The following is a 17451-nucleotide window of genomic DNA, read 5'->3' as shown; positions in this document are numbered from 1 at the left end:
CGCATGATACACAGGCTGTAAAAGTAGAGCCAAAAAACATACATAATGTGCCTTTTAAGGTTCTCTTCTATTAGATTTTAAAATGTATGAAAGGGAGTCTGCGGCCGGCCGATGTCTTCTGATCTCACACCCAGTTCTACTTTTCAAGTACAATGTGCTTTTTGTCCAGATAACAAGAAACACACAGAGTGCAGTTACACTATGCAACCAACAGGGGGAGCAGAGCACCGTAGAACATTCATATACTTTAGTACCCTGATGTAAACATTCCAACACAGAGCTCCAAAATGACACCACCCACCAGCAGCTCCTCGGCTACAGTGAGTCACCCCACCACTGTGATGTCACACAAGGGCTCAGTAATGACACAGAAGCGATAGGTAATGCCACAAGTCCTTTGGAGGAGGAGAAAAAGCAAGAAGTACAAACAGACTGCTCATTCGAGATTTTAAACGAGGAGACATTTATGGAACCTTCCCCCGAGGAAAGAAAATGGCCATGAATATAGAAAAAGAACGTTTCACTTCGGAACTATCACAATACGAGACACACTTGATGCCTTGTCTTAGTCATGCTCTGATTAGATTAAAAGTTTCTGGTCATGAATGCTTCTTTGCACAAGCAGTCGAAAGAAACCCTCCGGATAAAAACAGGAAATTAAATAAGTGTTAAATGACTGTCCGGCACTGGTCCTTGAGGGTGAATATCTCCATAAAGATTCTAGTCGATCAAGGGCTCAACTGTGGTAATACAAAGAGATTAAAGTCATCACTTCTGAAGAAAACATATCTATTTTCATGATTCAAATGACATAAAACACCCACGTTGATGAATGATTATCCCCTGGTGAGTGGCACTTAAACCCTTAAAACACCTTCATGTTTGACATGACACAAGCTCAACCGAGAGAGCCTAAACATGAGTTGCTCTCTGCTCTGCAGCTATGGGAACAGGGAGAGGAACAGGTCAGGGGGAGGGTATCTGAGGGGATCTGGAGTGTAAGGCAAAGTAAACAGAACACTGTCCTTCCGAAGAACTGCAGCTCCCACGTGTCTACAAGACATTCCGGTCACCCCCAGTAGTACCCTACGGTTGGCTTGACAACCAACAATAACATTCAAACTCAAGAAACAAAATAGTAACGTAAGCAGGAATATTGTCTTGTTAAAACCTTCTACAGTAGCATGAAATCAGTACTCATTTATCTCAAGACCCTTCCCTAAGTCCTGTCTGTTATTGTTCCTATGTTTGACTGAGTGGATCTGTCCGTCCAGTTAAACAAGTGAGAGATACAATAGCCAGTAGTCTCTTGGTTATATACAGTCCAAGTAGTCGACCCCCCCAAGGAGGGCAGACTGCGGCCAATTCCACAGAGAAGAGCAGGGCAATGGCGCTTTCGCAGGATGTGAGGTGCACGTTCACAGGAAGTGAGGTGCAGTGCAGTTGTAGTCCGCCTGAAAAGTCCATCTACTCAGCGTCCTGTCTCTGAGCTGCACTGCCTCACCTCTGCCTCGCCTCTGCCTCGACTCTGTCTCAAACTTACGAATGGACGTCGACACCCATCTGGTTAAAGAGCTGACCCTCTGCCTCCCTCGACAGTGTGCCGCAGTGACCGTGCACAGTGAGTAGGCAGATGGATTGATGATGACACACGAGGAAGGAGCCTGACCTGAAGGGAACACACGAAAGGCCCATTGAGGACATTTCTCACCACCGGCTCAGCGATGTCGGGGAGTCTTCGCGCAGCCCTGGAGTTCGGCCCTTCCTCCAAAAGTGGCTGCTCCTTCTGCTTAGACGTTTGAGATACATTCACGGCCCGGGCAGACCCCTCCCCTCTCTGGACCACGCCCCCCCCCCCCCCCCCCCCCCCCCCCCCCCCCAGTCAATGAAAAGCAATGAACTATCGAACGTTGTAGAAGATGAAAGTGCAATTTGCAATTCATAAGAGAGATAGATTGATAGAGCCTGCTAGACTCGGCTAGATAGAGTCCGCAAAATGATTCCTAAGTTAGCCTCCTGTTCAAGAGCCTCGAGGAGAGAGCTATCCTGGAGAGTTCACTGACGATTGGCGACATTGTCAAGTAGAAAGGGAAGGGAGGAGTGTGAGGGAGAGAGGGAGGAGGAGGAAGAGGAGGTGAAAGGTCGAAGCTCTCCTTCATCCCTGGAAAGTCCCAATCTCAGGAGCGCCTGATGAGGTGTGGCCTAGTCCTCGATGCAGATGACATCACTGGGCTTGGCGGCCTTCTGGTCAGGCGTGGCCACGTCCCTTAGTGAGTCAGCTGACTTTTTGTCCAGGTGGCTGGAAGGGGGCGGAGGCCCGTTGGACACTGAGTGGGGGGTTCAGAGGTACAATTTAACAGGTCAACATGACAAAAAAACATACACAGGAAATTACATTTGAGATTTATAACTGTTTAGACTGTTCGGCGGACCGTCATTTTGTGTATATGCCTTGGTGTGAGTTGTAGATCTGGGAGTACCCTGAACATTCTCGCCCACCCCCTCCCCACCCACCCCAGGAGCACACAGTGAAGGAGTGTAGAAGACGGGAAGGGTTAGGAAGTCAGGAGGTCAGGGTTAGAGTTTAAGGGTCAGGGCTCAGGGATAGAGATTAGGGGGCAGCATGTTACAGGCTAGAGGGTCAGGAGGTTAGAGTTCAGGGTTGGAGATCAGGGGTCAGGGTTAGGAGTAAGGGTTAGAGATTGGAGGTCAGGATTAGGGTTAAAGATTAGGGAATCAGGAGGTCAGAGGTCATTGTTAAAGGTTAGGGGTCAGGGGGGATGAGGAGGGTCTCACCGCTGACGTAAGGGCCCAACGGCATCTGGCTGTAGTTGACCATGGCTCCTCCCCTGGCCCTCTAAACCCACCCCAAAACTGCTGCTGTACATCTGGGAACAACCATAGGAGCCCTGAGGGAAAGGCTGACACACACACACACACACACAGAGACACACACAGACACAGATAGAATATCAAGGTGATGTGAAGTCACACCTGTCTGGAGAGAGACATTTCCATTAGTGTGTGTGTGCATGTGTGTGTGTCCGGCCCCGGTGTGACTGTGTATGTGCCCATTCTGTGTGTGTGTGTGTGTGTGAAAAAGATAGAGAGAAAGAGAGAGAGAGAGAGAGAGAGAGAGAGAGAGAGAGAGAGAGAGAGAGAGAGAGAGAAGAGAGAGAGAGAGAGAGAGAGAGAGAGAGAGTGAAAAGTGTGTGTCCTACTCCACCTGTTGTGGCGGGGGCTCGTTGCCCCGGCTGGTGAGGCGACTGAGGATGCTCCTCTCAGACATCTGCAGTCGGGCCGATACCGGAGGATCCTGGACAGCATGTTGGGCAGGCGCGTCACGTCCGCCTTCATGTCGCTCAGCAGCTCCTCCAGCTGGTTCAGAACTGCAGCATGCCATGTAGGATCCAGGATTGACATCAGCTCATCATAAGATATTCACATTTCTCAGATTGACAATAGTAGCATCACTCTTCAACTGACAATGTTCCAGACAGTCTAGGCTACAGATCCATTCCTCCACACCATAGTTGTCTGTGGCAGCTGGAACAGAGCAACATATTGCCAGGAGCAAATATCCTATCTAAGCCTGTCTCCTACCCCCCCTGCCAGCTCCCCATCTTCTCTCCTGGGCCTGTCTCGTACCCCCCCCCCCCCCCCCAGCTTCCTAGCTCCTCTCCTCTCCTGGGCCTGTCTCCTACCCCCCTGCCAGCTCCTAGCTTCTCTCCTCTCCTGGGCCTGTCTCCTACCCCCCTGCCAGCTCCCTAGCTTCTCTCCTCTCCTGGGCCTGTCTCCTACCCCCCCTGGCCAGATCCCCATCTCCTCTCCTGGGCCTGTCTCCTACCCCCTGCCAGCTCCCCATCTTCTCTCCTGGGCCTGTCTCCTACCTCACTGCCAGCTCCCTAGCTCCTCTCCTAGGCCTGTCTCCTACCCCCCTGCCAGCTCCCCACTCCTCTCCTGGGCCTGTCTCCTACCCCCCTGCCAGCTCCCCATCTCCTCTCCTGGGCCTGTCCTCCTACCCCCCTGCCAGCTCCCCTAGCTCCTCTCCTGGGCCTGTCTCCTACCTCCCCTGCCAGCTCCCTAGCTCCTCTCCTACGCCTGTCCCCCTACCTCCCTGCCATGTCCCTAGCTCCTCTCCTGGGCCTGTCTTCCTTTGTGCCTGAGCCAGCTTAGGCACATGCCCCGACACCCACCAGATGTATCTAAACGGCTACTGACGGCCTACACACACACAGACACGACATCAGACAGACAGCCCGTGCGCGAGAGGCAGACAGACCTTTGTGCAGCACTGCGTTGGCGGGTTTGTTCCCGGCCAGGGACTCCTTGGACAGGTGCTGGTGGGACTCGGCCAGACACTCCACCTCAGCGAAGCGCGTGTTTGAGGGCCATGGGCCGGGTGGGAGGGGTCCTGGGTCATGTTGAGGTAGGCCGCCCTGCGAAGCTGCTCCTCGATCACCAGGGCCTGCTCCAGGAGCTGGGGGGGGGGGGGGGGGAGGGGGGGTGGAGAGATGGGGAGGGAGAGGAATGTTCTCAATAATAAACAATAACGTCCTGGCTGTTTCTAGGGGAAGACAGCTGGAGTAGCTCCAGCAGAGCCTTGTTGTTACCTTGAAGCGTCGTGCCAGGAACTTGTTCTTCATCTCCAGGTAGTTGCCTTTGTGCATCTCCGTCTTGAAGGGCTCGTTGAGGATGGCATAACGTGGGTCATTCTGGATGTCCTGCCAGCGGGCGTAACCATGACTGACAGGAAGGCTTCGTTAAGGAACACATGCCTGGCCTGTGAACACACACCTGGCTCGGTAACACACACCTGACTACACAACACATACAACCCACCTCAAAGCAAAACGGAGATGTTGGGTTTCTGTATGGAGGGTCTGATAGTGGTGTCAGAGATACTTGACAATGAAAGGATACGTGACAATGCCGGCCAGTAGCCAGTAGTCGTGGCGACGGTGCCAGATGTCGTACATCTTCCCTGACGACAGCGCTGCTTTCTCTTCGGTTTGCCATAGGGTGTGAAGCTCTGATATGGCGACAACAACAACAACACGTCAACAACAACAATAACAACAAATCTACAACAACAATAAGACATTATTAACAACTTATCAACAACAACACATTAACAAGAACACATTAGCAATAACACATAAACAACAACAACAAGAACATATCAACACATCAACAACAACCCATCAATAAGAGCAAAACAACACATCAACAACACATCAACAACAACAACAACAACGACACAACAGAACATCAACAACAACACCAACATCAACAACAAGAACACCACATCAATAACAACAACAACATGATCATAATGAACCACCAGCAACCATAAGCAGGACCATCACCTGTGTGGCGGCAGTCCTCACCTGTGAAACCCCCATCTGCGATGTTGAACATGAACCGGGCCTTACAGCCGTTCTTCTCCTCTGTTCGGACCCCCTCCTCCACCTCCTCCTGCGCCTCCTTCTCTCCGTTCACACGGCCCTCGTGGGGGTCCTCGCTCTTCACCTCCTCCGACCCTGCCAGGAGAGGGAAACCAGGAGGCAGGCCAGTCTCAACAAACACCCTCAACATTCACTACCTGCGCCCCCGAATCGCTGTTACCAGATGGTGAAGAAGTGCCAGATGGTCTTCCTGAGGTTCCTGAGGTTATGTCGGGTCCTACCTGGCTTGGGCTCCTTCTCCTTGGGTTTGGACTGGGGAGGCTCGCGGTCCCCTCCCTTCTCTGAGATCTTCTCTGGCTCCTTACAGGTGTCAGCTGAGGAACACGCACCACAGCATGAAAGATCTCGCCACAAACAGAGTCGCCATGGACGCCGTGTACAGAGATTGTGCCTCACCTTTAGGTGAGGTTTGATTGGACGAAGGCTCTGCAGGTTTGAACGGGGACTCTTTAGGATTGGCGGGTGTGTCTATGGGTGTAGAGGAGGGCGTGTCTGTCCTCTCCTTGTCCTCTGCTGATTGGTCCTCGGGGCTAGGCTTTGGGTCATCGCTGTCGGGGGCCTTCTCCGTCCCACCGGAAGATTCTACACTGACAGCAGTCTGGAAGGTGGGAGGGAGGAAGAGAGAGGGACAGAGAGAGAAAGAAACACATGACATAGAGACACAATGAGAAGAGCCCTGCCCGGCCTGCGTCTAGTGTGTGAGTGGAGGAGAGAGGTATGGGTACACCAGTGTGTTTTACAGGAGCAGGACACGCACACACATACCTCTGTCTCAGTGGCTTTCTTGCTGTCAGGTTCTGGGGTGTCCTTGTCCTCTGCAGACCCAGAGGTAGACTCTGTCTTCTCTGGAACAACAACACGACTGTCAGTGACTCAGATATCCTCCATCCATACACCAACCAATCAACCCAACCAACAACACAACAAATCAATTGTTAAACAAACCAATTAACCAGTCACTCAATCAATAAACCATTAAATAAACAACAGCAACTCAATCAGTCATTGACGTAAAGCACACAGGGGCTCAGAGGTGTGTCTGACCTGGTGGCACGGGGGTGCCGGGCTGGGGGGTGGCAGCAGGGGTGGCAGCAGGGGTGCCAGGCTGGGGGGTGCTGGGTTCAGACGAAAGGCTCTCGGTTAGTTTCTTCAGCTCCAGACCCAGAGGAATCAGGTCTGGAGTACTCAGCTTCCCATTCACATGCTCAAACTCCTGCACCTGGACACACCAACGCAGGCACACACACACACACACACACACAGAGGCAACTAGGTGACTGTGTGCCAGTGTGTGATTGGCTAGGTCATTGTGGGTCCGTGTCTGACTGGTTAGAGGACTGGTTTGCCAGTGTCTGATTGGCAAGAGGACTGGTGTGCCGGTGTGTGATTGGCGTGGAAATAGTACCTTCTTCCTGACCAGGGACATGACTCCGATCCTGGTGAGGACGTGCTGGCGAGACAGCCCCTCCCTCGGGACACCGTCGGCAAACGTCTCGGCGCCATCGGCCCCCGGCTCACACAGATGCCTCATGAACAGAGATACATAGGCCCTGGGGGGGGGGGGGGGGATTTTATTTGAATAGTCATTGGCTCATGCAGAAACATCATATACCATACAAAATATACAAAACATGAAACTACCCAACAGAAACTAATAAGTCCAGTCCAATTTAATCCAGTCCAGTTTAGTCCAGTCCAGTCCAATCATTTCTAGTCCAGTTTAATCAATTCCAGTCCACTCCAGTTTAGTAAAATCCAGTTCAGTTAAATCCAGTTTGGTCCAGTCCAGATTAGTCCAGGCCAGTCCTGTCCCAGCCCCCAATCCCCCCTCCCCGGGCCTGGCTCCAGTACCTGAACTCCTTCTCACTCTTCCCCCGCAGGTCCCGGACCAGCCAGTGGGAGTTGAAGGCATCCTGAGGGGGCATGCCCCAGCGCATGATGGCGTTGAGGAAAGCCTTCCTCTGACGAGCGTTGAAGCCCAGCACCTGCCACAAACAGTCCAGAACACATCAACCACAAACCAAACCTGGCTCCTGGAATCCTAGCCTCATACTTTCTCTGTAGTAGATATGTGACAACAACATCAACAACAATAACAGCAGAAAAGACACACTTCTGAAAGTATCAGAGAGGATTGGTGTTTGCTACTGAACCCAGTGTTCAGTTTACCTCGATGTTGCCTCCCACGCGCGCCAGTAAGGGCGGTAGAGGCTTGTCCCTTTCGCTCTTCAGCTGCCTGCGTGACTGCCTGCGGCCCCCTAAAGCAAAACAATTACACCCCGGGGTTAGGGGCTAACCCTGACTCCACAGCTTTGTCAAACCCAGGCCCTCTACAGTGGAATTTGGAACCAGTCAACACCAGCAGGGTGGGAGACAGGAGAGAGAAGAGGAGGAGGAGGGGGGGTGGAGGGAGACACCTCCAGGACACCCACCTTCAGGCCTCTCCTCGAAGTCTTCATCCTCGTCCTCGGAGCCCACGGAGTACTCGGACTGATTGTCTGAAAGATCATCCTGCCACTCTGAGCCACAGATCAGATCAGAGAGAAACAGCACAGTGCATTCACTACAGCAGGAGGCCACCAGGAGGAGCCCTGGCACTGCAGGTTACTAAAGCCATTAACGCCATGCAGATACTGTAATCCTCTATTACGACTGTCGTTCTCCTGGAGAAAACACTAGGGGGCAGCACCTCACTCTGCAGGCTGACTCCCAGCTACTATAGCAGCTACTGTACTATAGGAATTAACGCCATGGAGATACTGTAATATCATGTTTTACGACTGTTTGTCGAATGTTGTACTTCTTCTGGGGAACACGAGGGGGAAGCACTGACCATGCAGGCGGACTTCTAGCTAGTGAATAGACACTCGGGCAACACTTCAGAGCTCTGAGAATGTAGCGATGAGCTTCCATGGCCACTCCACCTCCCACATCACTTATGTTCCAACAGCTGTTGAACCTCGGAGGTGAGTTTCTAGTCATGACTCAGCGAGGTGAGTTTCTACTCATGACTCGACTTGGCTTCAATCACTTCTTCAATCACTTAACACTGAAGAGAACACTATGTACTGTAGCTCTCAAAGACTTGAGAGCGCTGTATAACCAAGCCAAGAAACACAAACAACCAAATAGACGTAAATGTGTATGGGGTGTGTGTCCTGGTTTAAGAGTGTGTTTCTTGGGTGAGGAGTGTGTGTCTTGTGTGTGTCCTGTATGAGGTTTGTGTCCTGGGTGAGGGAGGTTCCAGGGTGTGTAAAGTGTGTATTCTGTGTGGTGTGTGTGTGTCCTGGGTGAGGGAGGTCCCGGGGTGTGTAAAGTGTGTATTCTGTGTGGTGTGTGTGTGTGTCCTGGGTGAGGGAGGTCCCGGGGTGTGTAAAGTGTGTATTCTGTGTGGTGTGTGTGTGTCCTGGGTGAGGGAGGTTCCAGGGTGTGTGAGGCCAACCTTGGTCCTCCTGGGTGGTGTCGTTGTAGTTGACCTGCTTGCGGATCCTCTTGCCCTTGCCCAGGTTGCGGGCCAGGTCCTCCTGCTGCTGCTCGTAGTGGTGCCGCAGGAGCTTCTCCCAGTAGTCTGGGTCCACGTTCTCCTCCTGCTTGATGATCTCCCGCTGCACCTCCTCCTTCACACACACACACATGTGCATAAACACACACATGTACATAAACACACACGTTCACGCGGGGTGTGTGCGCAATGGGTGTGTGCGCGTGCGTTACTGTAGTCTGTGCGCCTGGGGTTACCTAAATGAATGTGTGTGTGTGTGTGTGTGTGTGTGGGTGCGTGCACGTATGTGTGTGTCACTCCTCACCTCCCCCTCCTCCTCGTCTTTGACCACGTACTGGGCCACCTTGAAGGAGCTGAGGTACTCGTTCATGTTCTGGATCTCCGTGTCCTCCGTGGCGTCCTGGCTGCGGTCCAGGAGCTTGGAGATGGCGTTGTCGTCGTAGTGGATCACACTGCCTTCCTCGCCGTCCTTGATGTCGCCTAGGTTACAAACACACAGACACACACAATGAGCAGGGTAGGAAAGGGGAAAGAGAGAGAGAGAAAGTGAGAGAAAGACAGACTGTGGAGATGTGGAGACTAGAGAGAGACAGTGAGAGAGAGGGAGGGAGAGACTATGTAGGATACAGAGGAGAGAGAGACTAAGTAGGAGAAGGAGAGGAGGGGAGGGGACAAAAAAAAGAAACAAGGAGATAGACAGAAAGGAGAGAGAGAGAGGAGACCCATACTCACTCATAGGGTGCCTGCCCATGGCCCTGGCAGCCTCCATCTCGTCCTTGAACAGCTCCTCAGTTCCAAACTTGAGGATGTCGTCCAGCTCCTGCTTGGACATGGATCCGGTCTTGGAGCCCAGGCCTGGCCTCACCACCAGGTGGGTCAGCATCATCTTCCTCTTGGCCACCTGGGTGATCCTCTCCTCCACGCTGGCGCGCGTCACAAAGCGGTAGATCATCACCTTCCTATTCTGGCCGATACGGTGAGCCCTGCTGAACGCCTGGATGGGGTGGGGGGTGAGGGGGGGGGGGCAGATAGATTAAAGACGGATAGAAGATAAACAGAAGAAAGGAGATATAAGAAAGTTGAGGTAGAAAGAAGGGTAAATATACAGTAGATATAGCTGCAAAAAGGCAGCGTCAGAACAAGACAGATAGAGATACATTATGGTAGACAGGTGATCAATCATTGATTATGGTAGACAGGTGAGACAGATAGAGATTCTGGTAGATGGGTGACAGAGATAGAGATAGATTATGACAGATAGATGGGTAACACAGATACACTTGAATGAAACAGTTACAGATACAGATGAAGGCAGGGAGAGCTCATGTAGCTAAATGGAGAGTTCTAGAACAACATTGGACTCGACAACACTGGATGAGGTTGCCATGGTTCAACAGTTAACTATTTGCATGTGTGGTCAGGTTCCGGGCCCGGTACCTGGATGTCATTGTGAGGGTTCCAGTCGGAGTCGTAGATGACGACGGTGTCTGCGGTTGCCAGGTTTATGCCCAACCCTCCAGCTCGTGTGGACAGCAGGAAGCAGAACTGCTGGGCACCTGGCGCTGGAGCACACAACCGAGGAGAGTCAGTGTGTGTATGTGTGTGTGCATGTGTGTGTGTATGTGTGTGTATGTGGACATGAGTATGCGTGCATTTGTTTGTGTGTGTATGCATGTGTGTGTGCATTTGCTTGCGTGTTTCTGTAAGTGGGGGTGCATATGCGTGCTTGCACATGCGCTTGTGTGTGTGTCTGTGTGTGTGTATGCAAGTTTGCACTTGTGTGCGATCAGGTATGAATGTGCATGTGTGTGTCTAACCATTGAAGCGGTCTATAGCCTCCTGTCTCAGGCCTCCAGTGATCCCTCCATCGATGCGTTCATACTTGTAACCCTCGTGCTCCAGGAAGTCCTCCAGAAGGTCCAGCATCTTGGTCATCTGAGGAGGGGTCAGGGGTTGAAGGTCAGAGGTAGACCTTCAACACACTCAAAGAACACTTTTGAAAAATGACACTTCAACTGTCATTCTCACACTCAAACAGGGTACAGCAAGACAGAGCTTAAAATGTAATTTTCCATTCAAACAGAGTGCTGCTAACATGCCTGGCTTGGTGTATCTGACGAGTATTGTCTGACTTCTGAAGCCACACTGACCTGGGAGAAGATAAGGACTCTGTGGCCTTCATCTTTGAGTTTCCTCAGCATCTTCTGAAGGAGGGTCAGTTTGCCTGAGGACTTGACCAGCATGTTCCCATCATAGGAGCCATTGGACAGCACTGGAGCTTCCTGTCCAGACAGGAAGTAGAGCCGAGCCAATGAGAGGACAGAGTTCACGTTACAACATACTTTATGGATAGAATACACAATTACCTAGTAATGTAAATATTCAAATATCATTAGCTTGAGTTACACACTCAGAAACACACACTAGCATTCTGTCCACATACATACACACACATACACACACACACACTCCTCACCACAGCAGCCACAGGGAACAGGTAGGGGTGGTTGCAGCACTTCTTGAGGTCCATCATGATGTTGAGCAGAGACACCTGGTTCCCCCCTCCCTTGGAGTTGAGGGCTTCAAAGTTCCGCGTCAGTATGAACTTGTAGTACTTCCTGTGGGTCAGAGGTCAGACAGGACTGAGCATGGAGGGAGGGGGGACACTCGGTCAAATCCTGAACCCAAACCAAAAAACCAAGGACACATCTGGAGATTTTTTTCAAATTGAGGTTGTACACAATTACTGCAAGTTGGACCGTAATAAATGAAAAAATGATTTTTTTTTCATCTGCTTCATTGCTACTTCCTCGCTACTAGCTTGAGGGGTCGTTTCCATGGGATTAAATGGAAACTTCTGGTTCTGGAATCTACTGGTTGATTACCTATTGTTGTAAACAAGCCAATCCACCGCCAGCAGTTCAGACAAAACTAATCTATCCCTGTGCAGGCTAACACTTAATTATATCCAAGTCAGTCTAAGACACAACCAGCCTATCCAGAGCAGTTTAAGACACAACCATCCTATCAGGAGCAATCTAAGACACAACCATCCTATCAGGAGCAATCTAAGACACAACCAGCCTATCCAGAACAGTCTAAAACACAAACAGCCTATCAGGGGCAATCTACATTTACATTACATTTACATTTAGTCATCTAGCAGATGCTCTTATCCAGAGCGACTTACAGTAAGTACAGGGACATTCTCCCCGAAGTGCCTTGCCCAAGGACACAACGTCATTTTGCACGGACTGGAATCGAACCGACAACCTTCTGATTAATAGCCCGATTCCCTAACCGCTCAGCCATCTGACCACCCCCCATCTAAGATACAACCAGCCTATCCAGAACAGTCTAATACACAACCAGCCTATCAGGAGCAATCTAAGACACAACCAGTCACTCCCCATCAGTCTAAGCCTGTTGCAGCACGTGCTTAGAGCTTCAGAGAACTACAGAGGACTAACTTCTGCATGGGGCTGAGCTCCACCCTGACAATGAGCTCGGTCTTGGCCGGCATGTTCTTGAACACGTCCACCTTCAGCCTCCTCAGCATGTGAGGCCCCAGCAGGTCGTGGAGCTTCTTGATCTGGTCCTCCTTGGAGATGTCCGCAAACTCCTCTAGGAAGCCATCCAGGTTACTGCAGCACACAAAGAGAGCACACACACAGACATGCATGAACACACAGGTTTCAGACAGGATTACTGTCAAAGTAATCCTTCCTGTATCTAACACTGTAATGTAATCCTTCCTGTTTCTAACACTGTAATGTAATACTTCCTGTATCTAACACTGTAATGTAATCCTTCCTGTATCTAACACTGTAATGTAATCCTTCCTGTATCTAACACTGTAATGTAATACTTCCTGTATCTAACACTGTAATGTAATCCTTCCTGTATCTAACACTGGAATGTAATACTTCCTGTATCTAACACTGTAATGTAATCCTTCCTGTATCTAACACTGGAATGTAATCCTTCCTGTATCTAACACTGTAATGTAATACTTCCTGTATCTAACACTGTAATGTAATCCTTCCTGTATCTAACACTGGAATGTAATCCTTCCTGTCTGAGTGCTGGGCTCTCTCACTTGAACCTCTCTGGGGTGAGGAAGTTGAGCAGGTGGAACAGCTCCTCCAGATTGTTCTGCAGAGGCGTTCCAGTCAGCAGCAGCTTGTAGTAGATCTTATACCCATTCAGGATCCTGAAGAACTGAAACCAGACCACACCGCCATGAACCATCACCAATAGGAATGAATCTGCGTGTTGGTGAGGGAGAGGGATGTGGATTTGATCCCTAATGTAAAACTGGCTTCCCATTAGAAAACCTGTAGTGGGATGATAGTTTTACCACTTCAACATTCTCACCACCACAGTGGTAATGTGCTCCTTAGAAGTGCTAGCCGGAGGGCATAGAACAGGTAATATAAATCCCTTTTATGAGTCGATTCTCCCCACATAAAACATAGTTGTGGTTTTTAATAAGCCTTTGTTTTTATCTAAGGGGTGAGAGTGTGACAGGTGTGGGCTGTAGAGATAGTATGCTGTGTGTGAGTGTGTAGGCACGTGTGTGCACCCGTGCATGTGTGCGCTCATGTCTGCTTGTGCATCAGTGTGTGTGCGCGTGCGTGCGTTACTTAGACAGTATGTGTGTGTGTAAGAGTGTATGTGCGTGTCCTACTTACAACAGTGTATGTGTGTACGTGTGTGTCATGCCCACAACAACAGTTACTTAGACAGTACGTGTGTGTGTATGTGTGTGTGTATGTGTATATATGTGTGTTTCTCCGCCCTACCTTGGACTGGTTGTTCTTGAGGCGGTGGGCCTCATCCACCACCAGGCAGGCCCAGCTGATGGAGCCCAGGATGGCCTGGTCGATGGTGATCAGCTCGTAGGACGTCAGCAGCACGTGGAACTTGATGGCCGTGTCTTTCTGTGAGGGAGGGCAGACCCAGAGCACCGTGAGGCTGGCTCACACCGAAGAGACAGAACAAACACACTGAGTTCGGGAACGCGAGAATCCAGAACTACTGGCAGCTACGGCTGCGATTGAAGTTAGCCCTTGAAAGACGGAGATGGACAGATGGTTCACCCAATCACCTGCCAAGTATTTTTTGAAAGTGCCTGCCCTTTTCCAAACAGTTTCCAAGGACGACTTCCCAGATGGATAGGTGTAACAAACCATCTGGCAAGTCAGGTTAACACAAATACACTTTTTTTTAAATGTACTGTAAATGTTCCCTGAAAGCCAGAGTTCACTCATCCATTGTTCTGGATGATGAGGATAAAGACGATAAAGTGATGAAGATGGACATCATCCCTCATCTTGTCCGAGGTGTACCTTCATGCGGAACACTTTGCGTCCGGTCTTGACCGCCGAGTCCTCAAAGGTGAACTCGTTCTCCCTGATGACCGCCCTGCTGTCCTTGTCACCGGTGTAGGTGACCACGTGGAAGTCCGGAGCCCACATTTCAAACTCCCGCTCCCAGTTGATGATGGTGGAGAGGGGGGCGCTCACCAGGTATGGCCCCTTGGAGTGGCCCTGGAGGAGGAGGGGGGGAGGAGGAGTGGGGTGGGGAGGAGGGGGGGAGGAGGAGTGGGGTGGGGAGGAAGGGGGGAGGAGGAGTGGGGTGGGGAGGAGGGGGGGAGGAGGAGTGGGGTGGGGAGGAAGGGGGGAGGAGGAGTGGGGTGGGGAGGAAGGGGGAAGGAGGAGTGGGGTGGGGAGGAAGGGGGGAGGAGGAGTGGGGTGGGGAGGAGGGGGGGAGGAGGAGGGGGGGAGGAGGAGGGGGTGGGGAGGAAGGGGGGAGGAGGAGTGGGGTGGGGAGGAGGGGGGGAGGAGGAGTGGGGTGGGGAGGAGGGGGGGAGGAGGAGGGGGGGAGGAGGAGTGGGGTGGGGAGGAAGGGGGGAGGAGGAGTGGGGTGGGGAGGAGGGGGGGAGGAGGAGTGGGGTGGGGAGGAAGGGGGGAGGAGGAGTGGGGTGGGGAGGAAGGGGGGAGGAGGAGTGGGGGGAGGAGGAGTGGGGTGGGGAGGAAGGGGGGAGGAGGAGTGGGGTGGGGAGGAGGGGGGGAGGAGGAGGAGTGGGGTGGGGAGGAAGGGGGGAGGAGGAGTGGGGTGGGGAGGAGGGGGGGAGGAGGAGTGGGGTGGGGAGGAAGGGGGAAGGAGGAGTGGGGTGGGGAGGAGGGGGGGAGGAGGAGTGGGGTGGGGAGGAGGGGGGGAGGAGGAGGGGGGAGGAGGAGTGGGGTGGGGAGGAAGGGGGGAGGAGGAGTGGGGTGGGGAGGAAGGGGGGAGGAGGAGTGGGGTGGGGAGGAGGGGGGGAGGAGGAGTGGGGTGGGGAGGAGGGGGGGAGGAGGAGGGGGGGAGGAGGAGTGGGGTGGGGAGGAAGGGGGGAGGAGGAGTGGGGTGGGGAGGAAGGGGGGAGGAGGAGTGGGGTGGGGAGGAGGGGGGGAGGAGGAGTGGGGTGGGGAGGAGGGGGGGAGGAGGAGGGGGGGAGGAGGAGTGGGGTGGGGAGGAAGGGGGGAGGAGGAGTGGGGTGGGGAGGAGGGGGGGAGGAGGAGTGGGGTGGGGAGGAAGGGGGGAGGAGGAGTGGGGTGGGGAGGAGGGGGGGAGGAGGAGGGGGGGAGGAGGAGTGGGGTGGGGAGGAAGGGGGGAGGAGGAGTGGGGTGGGGAGGATGGGGGGAGGAGGAGTGGGGTGGGGAGGAGGGGGGGAGGAGGAGGGGGGGGGAGGAGTGGGGTGGGGAGGAGTGGGGTGGGGAGGAAGGGGGGAGGAGGGAGTGGGAATGAGGAGGAGGAAGGGGGATGAGGAGGAGGGAGGGGATAAGAAGGAAATGGAAGGAGGAAAGGGGAGGAGGAAGGGTGGAACAGGAGGAGGAAAGAGAGAGGAGGGGGGAGGAAGGGGGGAGTAGGGGAGAAGGAAGGAGATAGTAGGAGTAGGAGAAAGGGGAAACGGGGGTGGATAAAGAGCAGAAGGGAAAAGGGAGCAGGAGCAGGAGGGAGGAAAGGGGGAGGAGAAAGGTGGAGGGAGATCAAATCAAATCCAATTTATTTGTATAGCCCTTTTTACACGCAAGCATGTCACAGAGGGCTTCACATATGCCCATAGAACTGCCCCTCAACCAACCTAAACCCTCAAGGAAGACAAGGAAAAACTCCCAAAAAACTCTCAACAGGAGAAAAAAATGGAAGAAACCTTGGGAGGAGCAATTCAGAGAGGGATCCCCTCCTCCAGAGACGGTTGGTGAGAGAGAGGAGCAGAACACAGGCTAAACATAGTCATACAGTGTCGATGGGAGGAGGAGGAGTGGGGCGGAGGGGTCACAGCTCTAACTTCTCACCCAGCAGAACCTCGCCGGGAGGTAAACACAGTTCAACAGAAAACATGACTCTCACATGCTGCCTCCCGTGAAAACATCCATTGTGGAGACGAAGAAGAACGGACACACTCACAGCTTGTATGTAGTTAATCCTTTTCTAATTACACCACGTCCATATTTATGTATCTTTTCTTCCCCTCCTCCCCCACCTACCTCCTTGTAGAGAGAGTAGAGGAAGACGATGGTCTGGACGGTCTTGCCCAGGCCCATCTCGTCTGCCAGGATGGTGTCGGTGCCCTGAGCCCAGGAGAACCTCAGCCAGTTCAGCCCCTCCAGCTGGTAGGGGTGCAGGGTTCCCCCCGTGGCATTGATGTACCACGGCTGGTGCTCAAACTTGATGGTGGGCTGGAGAGAAGAGAGAGGCCAGGGTGGAGTGTGTTAGAGAGAGAGGCCAGGGTGGAGTTTGTTAGAGAGAGAGAGAGAGAGAGAGAGAGAGAGAGAGAGAGAGAGAGAGAGAGAGAGAGAGAGAGAGAGAGAGAGAGAGAGAGGCCAGGTTGGAGTATGCTAGACAGAGAGACAGAGGCCATTGTGGAGTGTGTTAAACAGAGAGACAGAGGCCAGGGTGGAGTGTGTGAGAGAGAGAGGCCAGGGTGAAGTTTGTTAGAGAGAGAGAGAGGCCAGGGTGGAGTTTGTTAGACAGAGAGACAGAGGCCAGGGTGGAGTATGTTAGACAGAGAGACAGAGGCCAGGTTGGAGTGTGTTAGAGAGAGACAGAGGCCAGGTTGGAGTGTGTGAGAGAGAGAGGCCAGGGTGAAGTGTGCTAGAGAAAGAGAACCCAGGGTAGACCTAGATAATGACATGAATCTGGTTCCACCTGGTAGAGACTGTAGGTTATTATTACTATGAAACTCCTGTCAGTGATCCAAGCTCATAGTTAGACCTGGGAATATAATGGACTATGAATGACCTCCACCACCTCCACCAGTCTCACGTGTGTGAACATGGTCATGACAGCCCCTGACCGTGCTGCGCTGTAGCCACTCACATCGATGATGGGAGCGTCAGGGGGGATCTCTCTCTTGGGGTGCTCCTCTTTGGCTCGCTTTCCTTTCCTCACCACCAGGGGGCGAAGATCCTCACCAAGAATCTGCTCCCTGTCACA

The 17451-nt window shown here is 52.6% G+C and overlaps 1 protein-coding gene across 1 annotated transcript in view; it reads right to left on the bottom strand.

The window, feature by feature from the left end:
- Window positions 1–1882: 1882 nt before the first annotated feature.
- chd5 (chromodomain helicase DNA binding protein 5) overlaps window positions 1883–17451 on the bottom strand; it is a 34824-nt gene continuing 19255 nt past the window's right edge. Inside the window, 31 exon segments of the mRNA XM_062461593.1 lie at window positions 1883–2327; window positions 2797–2849; window positions 2851–2921; window positions 3227–3315; window positions 3318–3389; window positions 4283–4394; window positions 4397–4480; window positions 4614–4746; window positions 4924–5032; window positions 5391–5543; window positions 5690–5782; window positions 5865–6055; window positions 6226–6313; window positions 6513–6687; window positions 6874–7018; window positions 7320–7453; window positions 7638–7726; window positions 7901–7987; window positions 8911–9085; window positions 9275–9450; window positions 9703–9964; window positions 10408–10532; window positions 10788–10905; window positions 11121–11252; window positions 11447–11588; window positions 12441–12614; window positions 13070–13191; window positions 13776–13913; window positions 14322–14522; window positions 16503–16694; window positions 17335–17443. Coding sequence (XP_062317577.1) covers window positions 2203–2327; window positions 2797–2849; window positions 2851–2921; window positions 3227–3315; window positions 3318–3389; window positions 4283–4394; window positions 4397–4480; window positions 4614–4746; window positions 4924–5032; window positions 5391–5543; window positions 5690–5782; window positions 5865–6055; window positions 6226–6313; window positions 6513–6687; window positions 6874–7018; window positions 7320–7453; window positions 7638–7726; window positions 7901–7987; window positions 8911–9085; window positions 9275–9450; window positions 9703–9964; window positions 10408–10532; window positions 10788–10905; window positions 11121–11252; window positions 11447–11588; window positions 12441–12614; window positions 13070–13191; window positions 13776–13913; window positions 14322–14522; window positions 16503–16694; window positions 17335–17443 — 4069 coding nt within the window. The 3' untranslated portion in view covers window positions 1883–2202.

This window comes from Osmerus eperlanus, chromosome 1 (assembly GCF_963692335.1).
Source record: "Osmerus eperlanus chromosome 1, fOsmEpe2.1, whole genome shotgun sequence".
NCBI classification, from domain to species: domain Eukaryota; kingdom Metazoa; phylum Chordata; class Actinopteri; order Osmeriformes; family Osmeridae; genus Osmerus; species Osmerus eperlanus.
Note: the sequence above shows the minus strand (reverse complement) of the source record. Positions and strands in the feature narration are given on the sequence as shown.